The following is a 12,479-nucleotide window of genomic DNA, read 5'->3' as shown; positions in this document are numbered from 1 at the left end:
GATAGATGATAGTCCAGATTGGTTAAAACCATGTCTCATAGACAGGTTTGACAAGAAAGATAAGATATAAAATTTTTATTTAATCTCATCTTATTATTATAATTTTTTTAAAATTTTTATATAAAATCTAATAAAAGAACTTTTTCATATCTCATTTTAATTTCTTTAAATTTTAATTTAGTTTTTTCTTATATCTTTAAAATAATAATAATATTAAAAAATAATATTTTAAAATAAAAATTTATTTTCTCATTATCTAAATTTACTGTAGTGATGAATGAGTAGTAGGTAGCTGATCTTCTTAAAAATAAAAAAAAAATTAAAAAAAAAATCTGATGTACTTTGACGAATATATTTTGTATTGAGATTTTTTAGATGAGAATTTTGAGTTTTAAGATTAAATATTAAAATATTATATTTTAATATTATTATTATATTAAAATTTGAAAAAATTAAAAAAAATTAAATTATTTATTATATTTTATATAAAAATTTAAAAAAATTATAATAATGAGATGAAAGCGTGTCTAAAACCAAGCAGAACAAATATTGTCTGCTCTTAACTTTTCACTATTCGTTTTTCACTTTTGAGATTCCCGCTTTTCATCTCTCCACAATTCTCAAGAAATCACGTGACGTAAAATATCAGACAAAATAGTATACTGGGCCATTGGCTGTTTTATTCAACTTCATAGGTGCTAGCTACCATGGAATTTCAACGGTACCGTATCTCCATTCTCGTGTGTTCAATCATTTTACAGTTTTGTCACGTATAAATATTTATATATTAATTTAAATATTAATATTAATTATTTTATATTTAAAATGTAAATTAATTTTATTTTTAATAAAATTTATTTTTTTATATTAATATATATATTAGTACATAATTTTATTTATAAATAAATTTTTTTATTATTTTATAAGGCATCATGCTAGAGCCATTGTTGGTGGTTTTCCCTGGAGTCACTTTAGGCTTAAGAAAAAATATTTTTATATTTTTTAATATTTAAAAAAAATAAAAAATTTATAATAATATTAAATAATTTTTTCTTAATCATTAAGAAAGAAAAGCTAGCAGTGGCCCCCAACAGGAGCCACCGGCAGTGGCTTAAGCATTTTTCTTTTATAAGCATTGTTGATGGATGTAGCACAAGCTCGATTTCGGGAAGAGTACTTTTTTTTATTATTTATTATTTATATTTTTAAATATATTTTTAAAATAAAAAATTTATAATTTCATTAAAAAATATCTTCTTAATTATTAAAGAAAAGAGAATATGGATACACATTTGAGACTCATATTCGGTGAGTTTAGTATTTCTATTCTTTTCTGCATTATTACTCTATCACTGCCCATTTATTACTTGCAAATGATTTAAAATTTTTCATTTTCTAATTATTTTCTTTTATATATTTTTTTAACATCTTTAATTATTAAGAAAAAATTTAAAAAATATATAATTTTATTAATAATCACGTTCTTAATCATTAAGTAAAATAAAAAATTAAATACAAAAAAGGTAGTAAATGAGTAGTAAAATAGTTATAACTCTATCATTTTTCTTATTTTATATATCTAAGAAATAAATATAAAGCTAAAAAAATTACATAAATAATAAATAATAATTCTATTTAAAAGTTTTTATATTGTATCATTTATATGAAATAATATTATTTATGCCAAAATTTTCGGACTGCATACGAAACATGTACATGCAAAATTTTCACTTCTCACCGGCATGGTGTTTATGCGAACAGTACGGTGAGCAGTAAAAATTTAAGAAAAATGCCATATCTACTTAGAGTTGATCCTGACATGGTCCCAACAGCTTTTTTGTTTAATTTTTTTTAATTTAGTAATTAAGAAAGTATTTTATAATAATATTGTGATTTTTTTTATTTTTTTAATAATTTTTTTATTTTTTAAATGTTTATAATTATTAAAAAATATATGAAGAAAAAAAAAAAAAAGAGAAATACACATCTCAAGACATTTTCTCGGCACATTTCTTCGGTAGCGCATGTAGGTGCTGCTCAAAATTTTAACCTATTTTGTGTGCAGTCCTTAAAAACTAATTTCTTGTGGGTATATATAATGGAAAACATTACTCCTATATATAAAACCCATCAACAAAACTTATCGATTGAAGTGTTCTTATTTATTTATTTATTTATTTTATTTAATAGTTAGGGAAGTGTTTTTTAATAAATTTATATATTTTTTAAAAATTTTTTAAAAAAATGTACGAAAAAAGCAATAGAAAAATAATAAACAAGAAGTTTTGCCGTTCAATGAGCATCGAAAGTCTTATGTGGGGTGTAGCATCACTCAAAAAATTATTAAATAGGTAGCCCTCCGTGGTGGGTGCTCATGATACATTGACTTGGCATCAGCATAGTGTGATTCTCCACCACCGTTGGACAATGCCTCTTTACCTATGTGCGCTACTAAATGTGGTGGAGGGTCTAGTTGAAAAATATCAGATGATGATAAATTTTCTAAACATTATAAAATTTATCAAATCAAGTTAAAATTAGTAATCATTGAAAATTAAAGTATAGACGTCAGCACTTCCTATCATGATCAATATTTTTATTCACTTATTTGATGCATGGAGAGGTTCATGGGATCTCGAATCCATCATATTAAAAATTCAGGTTAAAAAGTTATCAAAAGGTCAAAAAAAAAGAGGGATAAATATATAATATTCCCGGAATCTACCTAATATATACCTACTACATATACGAAGCCCACTAGGGATAGTAATTATTATTTCCTCATGGACACATGCACTCGACACTTTCTCTCTCTTTAAGGTTTTGTTTGGGAAGAAAAATACAAAATATCATACAAAATTAAATTTATAAATTAATAAAATTTGATGTGATATATTTTAATATATTTTACATTAAAAATAATTTTATAATTTTATATATTTATCAGTTTGTCAGTTTATTTTTGTGAAATCTCTTTCATATAGCTAAAACATTTTTTGTTTGGAAATACAAGTATTCTTATTTATTTCCTTTACAAACATTGATCACTTAAAGATAAATACTTTTTAATTTCAAATCTTCACATTTTTTCATCTAATCGTTACTTAATCATTACAAATTTTTTCGACTTTTAAATAAAATACAAAAAATAATATAATTTTTCTAAATTCCAAAAAAAAAAAAAAAATATTAAAAACTTATATTCAAATATTTTTTTTTTAACTTTACAATATTTTTATTTAACTTTTTCGTTTTCATTTTCTAAAATTTAATAAAATATCTTAATTTAAATTATTTAACAACTATTTAGTAATTTACATATATATATATATAGGATACAAATAAATGATAATTAGTAGGTTTACGGCCTGTCCCTATTGTTCATTGCATTAAGCCCTCAAATTCGAACAACTCCAAGGACCTTTATCCCATATAAGTAGCTACATCAACCTACTGTTTTTATCGTCATGCATATCTACAGGGACCGCAACTAATTAACCGCATGGACGTTTTGCGACTCATATTCCTGATCATCTCCATACCCAAATCCCTGAGTTTTTCTTCGAAATGCCAAACTGATCCAAGCCATGAGACTTTCTTGAATGTTCAGCCAGCGCATCAGAATTCTTCATTGAGGCAGATAATTGAGTTGTCCAAAGATCCCAACACAGTGGAATGGATGAAAAGGTTGAGGAGAGAAATTCACGAGCACCCAGAACTTGCATATGAAGAATTCAAAACGAGTGCGCTCATTAGGCGGGAGTTGGACCGGCTCCGCGTTGAGTACCAGTGGCCGGTGGCTAGGACCGGATTGGTAGCCAGAATTGGGTCTGGTTCCCCACCGGTTGTTGCACTTAGAGCAGATATGGATGCTTTGCCAATTCAGGTCAGTTACATTACTACGGAAGTAATATTGTCTTGTTTTCTATATATGATGTTTTATTCATGTTCTTTCCGGCCAAATGGAAAAAAGGTCGGGCTTATTAAGAAAGAACATCATGCTGTACGTGGTCATGGTTTTTAATTTGTTATTTTTTATGTCAAAAGAATGGTTGTTATATATATATACACGTAGTACTCAGTTGTGGTACTCGTGTGCTAAATTGTCATGGCCGTCAGGAATACACGTTCTCTGGAAAATGTTTGGGCTAGAATTAATCATGATCAACAGTTTCAGAATTACTTGTTTGAAATGTTTTGTCTAAGTATAAATCTTAAAAATAAATCTCACCAATTAAGGTGGTTTAATATTATACATTGGATTCCTATTATAAAAATTAAAAAAAAAAAAAAAACGAATAAGATAGATTGGATATTATATATAAAGTATCTTTTTGTTGTAAAATAAATCTAACATATCACTTTAGGACATGTTAGCTTGAGAACTTATTTTTATATAATTTATATATATAATTATTTTGATTTCATGAAATCAAAATAATAGATCGGCTTCGCACTTTCATGATCAAGTGCGAAGCCGATCTATTATCCATTATTATAGATGCTGCTTAATTATTTGTAGGAATCAGTGGAATGGGAACACAAGAGCAAAGTAGAGGGCAAAATGCACGCTTGTGGTCATGATGCACATGTTGCCATGCTCCTTGGTGCTGCAAAGATACTCCAAGAACTTCGAGACCAGTTACAGGCCAGTAGTAGTGGATCGATATATATATATATTATTTTCAATATGCATAATTAAATAATTATTTCTTTGAATCATTATTTAAAACCAATTAAAATCCTTGGCCTTTAAAACATACTTTAGGGTACCGTCATTCTTATATTTCAACCTGCTGAGGAGCGAGGGGAAGGTGCAAAAGACATGATCGAAGAAGGGGTACTAGAAGATGTGGAAGCCATTTTTGGGTTGCACATAGTGCCATGGTATCCCATTGGTGTTGCTGCATCAAGACCTGGAGAATTTCTAGCTGGGTGTGGCAGCTTTAAAGCCAAGATCACAGGGAAAGGTGGCCACGCAGCAGGTCCACAGCACACCATTGATCCCATTTTGGCTGCTGCAACATCAGTCGTTAGCCTCCAAAATATTGTTTCCAGGGAGATAGACCCTTTTGATTCTCAGGTACTACTACTATTAATAATTGATACCTACGTACTTCCAGATTATGAAACAAGCTAGCTAATGCATCTTGACCAGTGCGACTACTTAGTCTACTTGTATATGTAAATATATATATATATATATATATATATATGTATATATTATACATATATAGAATCAGTACTTGAGCACAAGGCGGGGATCTTGAAAATGCATGCATGCTATACGTTGTGTAGGTGGTTTCTGTTGCTATGATCCAAGGCGGGACAGCTTTCAACGTCATCCCAGACTCGGCTACAATATCTGGGACTTTTAGGGCCTTTAGCAAGAAAAGCTTCTTCGCTCTCAGGAACAGAATAGAAGAGGTAATTAATTTGATCAATCCGATCATCTGTAAGCTAGCTAGGCCAGCCATGCGCACACGCATATATATATTGGCACAAGAATATGATTTCTTGTTTCTTCTTATCTACAATGATGCATGGTTTGTAATTAATGATCACATTTTCTGGAGGTCCAACTAAAAGAAAATAATTAATGTCAATTAATCAAATATAATTGAATTTTCCAGTCCATTAAGTCTAATTAGGGTTTTGGGACTAATTATTTTTGGGAGGTTTTGGAAAGATTACAAATAAATTAGCTTATAGATAATGAGTTATGTTACACATATGAAATAGAGTTTTATATCTAGATTGGATAATGCCTTTTGAACCGATAGATGACCGATGGTTGATCGATTTTTGTTTGGGGGCTATTAGAGATACAAATTAAGAGATCCTATAAAGGAATCCTACACACTAATCACGTGTCATTTTTTTTTTCTCCATTCTTCTCATGACTTTCCCCTTCTCTCCAATTCCCTTTCTCTTTCTCCCCCCTTTACTTTCTCGTCAGTTCATATCTTGATCACCACAAACGATGTCCGTCGACGATGCAAGTCGTCGGCTCAGATCCGAACCACCCTGGCCAACACGCAAGTTGTTGATGGGTCGACCATGCACACAGCAAAATATGCACCAACATGCATGGCGAGCTGTCGTTAGTTCCACGCCAGTGATATTGCTTGGATCGTCTGCGTCTTATGCCCACCATGAGGTGGTCCCCAACCACCATGGCCTGTGCAGGGAGAGGGCACATGGAGAGGAGAAGAAAGAAAAAATAGGTGGGAGACGGCGAGCTCTTGTGAGCTCTACACCGATAGTGCTGCATGGACTGCCGGTGCAAGGAGAGGGTAGGGAGGCGGGGAGGGGGAGAAAGAAAGAGAAAAAAAAAATAGATGGGAGACATGGCATACTAGTAGTGTGTCACATCAGTATGTGTGATCTCTTTGTAGGATCCTTTTGTGTCTATTTTATTTTTATTATTTTTATTTTTATTTTCTTAATGATCAAGTAAGTAAATATTATTAATTAAGTTTATGTATTTTTTATAAAAAAATAAATAAAAAAAAAAAGAAGAAATCTGAAATGCACTTATTGGTAGTGAAATCGATCAGTAACATCATCCCTCTAGATTATGCAGTACCTTTTATCTCGTTGACTGACGTGACTGTATCCATCAACTATCAGATCAACTTCTCATGTTTTATAAAATGAAAAATTTAAATGTCAATGAATAATAATGTTACACACACACACACACACATATATATATATATATATAACCTTACAATAAGATAAAAAGTGAGATATAATATATAACATTTTTGGTATTAATTTCTTTGTGAATGCAGGTTATAAAAGGCCAGGCGGCTGTACATCGTTGCTCTGCCGAGATTGAATTCTTGGGAAAGGAACATCCAACACTTCCGCCAACTATAAACGACCAGAAAATATATGAGAATGTAGGCAGTGTTGCAAGTGAGATTGTAGGAGAAGAAAACACAATATTAGCTCCCAACTTTATGGGGAGTGAAGATTTCTCTTTTTACTTGGAAAAGGTACCTGGATCCTTCCTATTTTTAGGAATAAGAAATGAAAAGATTGGAGCGGTACATCCTCCCCATAGCCCTTACTACTTCATCGACGAGGACGTGCTTCCCATCGGAGCAGCAATTCATGCAGCTTTTGCGCATTCATACCTTTCAGATCATTTAACGCACATTAATTATTCCTAGATCTAAGGTAGTACTGTTGCTTGGCTTCATAACTCTACCGGCCTGGAAGATGTGTTTTTTTTTTCCGATCCTTAGGGCTGGGTTTCATATATATATATATATATATATATAGTCATGAAGGCGGTACATCCGGCCAATTACATCATGAACGTCTGCATGTACGATAAATTCTGGTTAATTTATAAACATAATATATATATATATATATATACATACATATATCTATATATCCTTAAGTTGCTCAAAGTTCTGCCCCATCATATGAAGGAATTAAGGAGGTCGTTGCATGTGAGCTTGTGAACGTCTTCTCAAGCCCTAGCTATCTACTAGGTTATAAGTGAGTTACGATTATTTATATATGGTTAATTTGTTTAGTTCTGGCTGCTAGCTAACTGTTGGGTATTAGAAGAAACCAAAGTTTAGGTGTTGATGAGGATAATTCAACCATTTGCTCGTTGTTACGTAGGCACGCCACTTATTGTAGTTGGGACTCATCTCAGCTTTAAAAGAAATCAAAATACGAATAATTTTTATGTCAACTGATATATATGAAAAACTTTCACGCGCGTCAATGATTTTTGACGTGTTACTAAACAAGTTTATATATAAATAGATTTAATTTTCTCTTATTGAAGAGTAGATGATCAACAATTATTAGACATTATCAGCAACGAAAAAACATGTATATATGCTTTCCAATTCGTCGATCCCATCGTAACTCATAAAAGACGACTAAAGACAGAACTTAGAAGACGATATATATATATATATATATATAAGTGAAATTCCAATTAGCAATTACGCAAACAACATCCAAATCACCATGGACCAGCTGCATATAAGCTGATGATCGGATCTGCCTCTCCCTTATGCAGACGACAAGAAATGTAACGACAAAAGGAATAAGGACTAGCCCTGGCAACATAGACGAATATCCGAAGATGGTTGTTGCAGCATTTGGGGTTGGAGCAGGAGGCATGACCATGCCGGGGGTCATCTCGTGATCATCGTACATGCCGTCTTGTGCGGCAACGACCATAACCAAAACAGCAAAACAAGCAGCAGAGAAATGTGCGACTGTTGTAGGAGAAGCCATTAATATTTGTATTAGCTAAATTTGATATTGTATGTTGGCTTGGGAAAGTGTTGCGTCTTGCCTGATCAATATTCCAATAGCCTTGCATGGCTTATATATATATATATATACATTTTATCGATCGAGTTGCATGTATGCCTAGGCCAGGTGGCCACTTAATTAGTAATTTGATATGAACAAGAAATTAGTCCTTTTGCAGCGCCTAAAGTTTTTGTAAATACATTCAAAAAATACTATAATTGATTAATTGCAGCGTTATTACCCTCCTTGCATCTTCGACACTATAAACGTGACTTTTTTTTATCAATAGCAATTTTATTAAAAAAACGCTGTAATCGATATCTTTTGCAGCGTTCTTAAACTGCTGCAAACTCAATAATATCACGCTGCAAAAGGCCACCCCATCTGATTGCTTTATTAATTGCAATGAAATTTATCCTTGCTATATCATTAAATTTCGCTGCAATAGTTATCCAACAACAGCAGCGCTATAGTTGGTTCGTTGCTTTTATAAATTTTTGCAACACTTAAAATCGCTGCAATTGATCTATGGCCGCTGCAATTAATATATATGAAAAGCAACATATTATTTTAGCGCTGCTTTTGTTCCTTCTTACAGCGTTTTTTAATTGCTGCAATAAATAAGAAAAATGCTGGAATAAGTTATTGCAAAGCAACAATTTTTTTTCGTTGCTTTAGTTTACTTACAACGTAATTAAAATGCTGCGAATAGATAAAAAACGCTGCAATAGAGTATCAACCAAACGCAACATCTTTATTTTCGTTGCTTTAAATAGTAGTTGCAACGCTATGTAATCGTTGCTTTTGAGGTTTTGCAACGTTGAGAAACGCTGCAAATGAGTAATTGCAGCAATAGGTAAAGTTATTTTGCAAGTTCTGTATTTGCAACGATCTAAAAACGCTGCGAAAGATGGCTTTACAGTTTTTTTTTTTTTTTGCCCGCTTCGTCTTATAACTAAGTCAACTAACTTAGTTAAATGTCGAATTTAGTGACTAACTTAAAATAATAAATTAATATGTCCAAATAATATTATTAATTGTTAGTTATTTATATGTTCAAATAATAAATTATTTGTGTTTTAATACCTTAAACCCAATTTATGAATTTTCAATATTTTTTCACCTATATGAAACGACACCTAGCTGAAACCCAATATTAAGTACTTATAATTTAGTACTCATAATAAAAAATTCTTGAACTTCCCTTATATCCACTAATAAATATCTTGGATTCAAATCTTGTGATATAACATCAAACACATTCATTCATCTAATCCTCTTTGGGAATTCACAATATAGTTATGGGCTATACAATGGGGTGGACCAAATGGAACCAAGATCCTGCAACTTTTCTAACTACTAAATATATAGTGCAACCAGTCTTGCTCTTTTATATTTAAAAATGTTATTTACACCAAGTGCACCTAGGCATTGTAGGCAGGATATATCAACTTCTCTTCTGCATCATGCGGGGGAAATTGATCTGTTGCATTCTTTATAATGTCTTTATCTCCAACCCCAACCTAGCAGTGATAACAAAAATGACTAGTTAGGTGATTGCAAATACTTAATAGTAGCGATTTATTATTATCAAGAACTGAAAGAAGTCCCAAAAATTCACAAAGATAGATACTTCTAAAAACTATTCTAGTAATATGGTATTTTTTATTATCAAGAACTCAACAAATACTTGCTATAGCTGTTTCTGAAAAACTAGCACGGGGTAAGTGTGCACTGGAGAATCATGCACACTCTCTACTTCACTATCCACTATTTTTGCATCCTTAGGATACATCTAGAGCAGGACAATCATCAAAACCAATCAACCAAGATTACAGCAGTCACTGGTATGGAATGCCCAATACATTCAGCAATAGATGTGATCATATTCAACAGCTGAGATCCAAAAAAACTCTGCATTACAACTTCCAAACATCTCCAAATCATTACATTTAATTAGAATATGGACACCAAAAGCAGGATTGCACCATGCAATACCCAACAATATACAAAATGGGAGTTTATGATGGCTAGAAAGCAATTTTGAAGTGTGTAACCAATAACAATTGCTGCTCCTAACATTTAAATTTCACAGAAAAATTTAAAATTATACAAACCACTTGATTTGGGGAGAGGGAGGGGGAGAAATTGAGAAAGAGAGAGAGATGTCAGTGCATATACAATAGAGCCACCCCATAATTTGTCAAGCAAACCTAACCATGGATTGCTATTTCTTTTCTCATTCTTTGCTTTTATTCCTCACAGTTTTTTTTTTTAATTTTTACATTTGTTTCCCTTTTCTGAATGGATCCTTGCTATGTCAGAAAATTTGAATAAAACAAATTTAAAAGTTATTGTGAAGACATGCATATGTTGATCAACTTCATCAACCAAGGTTGTAGAACACTTGATCAAAAATCTTTGAATTTTTCATCATAACTTGAGCATTACAGCAATCTGGTCTCCTATAGTTGGCCAAACATTATTCTTTTATGAAAGTTTCTTTTGCCAAATTTTAGACATCCAATCCCATCACTCACCAGTCAAAATAAAAAAATCAGGGTCCAATTGCATTAGGTAGTTACAGCTTAAACAGCCCAAACACGTGTTTTTACCTACTCAACAAGTATGTGCAGAACTTCTACACTGTATCAATAGTTATTGTCAGGTTTTTCCTACTTACAACCAACAATAAACCAAATTCTGACTATGGAAGTACTGGCTTAGAAGTAATATGCTTTTGAAAAACTACTGAAGTATCATCAAAGCCACTGCCTACATACATTTATCACATCCTAAAGTTGAATCAAATCCAACTTTTCACCCAAGCATCATAAAAACAACCCCTAGTTTACACAACACTACATTATGAAAGAAAAGAGAAACTTCATCATTTGTCTTTATGGTATTAGATTTTTAATAGTTGTTCATAAGTTTAGATAAGAGGAAAGTCCCATGAAGCATTTATTGTAAGAATCGCGAAACATTTCCAAGACAGATACTGTAAAAGCTGAGATAAAGGGGAAATATTGTCAAATGAAAGTAAAAACAGTATAAGATAGAGGGTGGCTAGATTCTTCATAGAAGGGAGCAAAGTTATAAAAGAGGCTACAAATAGAAATTAGAAGAGTAAAGAAAACATGGTTACAAATTTCAAGAGATTTAGTATGTGCTTGAGAGAGAGCAAGAGAGTTTAGGACTGTTCAATCAAGGCAAGGTCCTCCACATGAGGGTAGAATAACACAAATTCTAGATATTTTGAAAGCCAAGCCACAAGCAACAGAAGCCCATATATAGAGTTTAAGGGTTCTGTTCAATTTAAAGTAGAGAAGTTAATGATCATGTGGTGATTCTAAGGTAGCAGCTCAGTTTAAAGTTTATGCTGACAGAATCGAAGAAGGATTTGGTCTTACATCCAGCTGTTTTTCTATGCCCAGCATACACATTGACCACAAATTCCCGTGTGCAACCAGACATTTGGTCTTACATGGTTCAAGCTTAGCAGACAACACATTCAGTTAGAATATCAGTCTTTTCAAAATAGAAAACTCCATGTACCCACTAATTTTCAATCCAACAACCACTTCAAATAAGCATACCTTGTCCAATTCTAACATAGAAATTAATACACCAATTTTATCGATGCTAGTCAATTCTATCTATGCCATTAAATTCAGGCCAGAATTTAAACTCAATATACACCAAGCTGTGTAATTTACATATATAGACACTAGCTCAAACCACAACCACTGCTCTTACACTAAGAGAGAAAGACACCAAAGCATTCAACCACAAACATATATTAGCCCATAAAAGAGATATATTATAGGGTGAGGCTATTGTGCTGCCCAGCCTTTATTGCAGGGATCCTATAAAAAGCTACATTTCGTTGCTCTTCTAATTCAACAGTGCCTAAAAAGATACCTTAATGTAAGATAATGTGTTGGTATGTATCAGAAAATTAACGGGTTAGAAGATGATACAAATGAACTTATTGGTCATGCCCTGGCAAATCAACTATAAATGGTAATTACTTGGATCAGCCAGCCAACAAATTTGGTGAAGAGAATGAAGGTGCAATTATTTAAGATGCTATATTTACTTATAGCATGTGTTTTTATAGATCATGAATTCCCAAATAAACTGTTAATTATTTTATATTTCACAGTAATATATGAAGA

At 31.9% G+C, this 12,479-nt stretch overlaps 1 protein-coding gene across 1 annotated transcript; it reads left to right on the top strand.

Annotated features, from left to right (window-relative positions):
- The first annotated feature begins 3,419 nt into the window (after nt 1-3,419).
- On the top strand, nt 3,420-7,410 carry LOC122312851 (IAA-amino acid hydrolase ILR1-like 1). The gene is made up of 5 exons (XM_043127493.1): nt 3,420-3,886; nt 4,523-4,648; nt 4,769-5,083; nt 5,299-5,427; nt 6,798-7,410. The coding sequence occupies exons 1-5, from the start codon at nt 3,503-3,505 to the stop codon at nt 7,179-7,181; spliced, it is 1,338 nt and encodes a 445-aa protein (XP_042983427.1). The 5' UTR covers nt 3,420-3,502; the 3' UTR covers nt 7,182-7,410.
- The last annotated feature ends 5,069 nt before the right edge of the window (nt 7,411-12,479 follow it).

The sequence above is a fragment of the Carya illinoinensis genome, chromosome 6 (genome assembly GCF_018687715.1).
Source record: "Carya illinoinensis cultivar Pawnee chromosome 6, C.illinoinensisPawnee_v1, whole genome shotgun sequence".
NCBI lineage: Eukaryota > Viridiplantae > Streptophyta > Magnoliopsida > Fagales > Juglandaceae > Carya > Carya illinoinensis.
The sequence above is the reverse complement of the archived record's forward strand: the minus strand, read 5'-3'. Positions and strand labels throughout refer to the sequence as shown.

What these genes read in the sequence shown, in the direction of transcription:
- LOC122312851 (XM_043127493.1), top strand. Translation starts at nt 3,503, where the DNA reads ATGGACGTTTTGCGACTCATATTCCTGATCATCTCCATACCCAAATCC. An exon ending in AACTTCGAGACCAGTTACAG is followed by an intron (nt 4,649 to 4,768) that starts GCCAGTAGTAGT and finishes AACATACTTTAG; the next exon opens with GGTACCGTCATTCTTATATT. An exon ending in TCAGGAACAGAATAGAAGAG is followed by an intron (nt 5,428 to 6,797) that starts GTAATTAATTTG and finishes TTGTGAATGCAG; the next exon opens with GTTATAAAAGGCCAGGCGGC.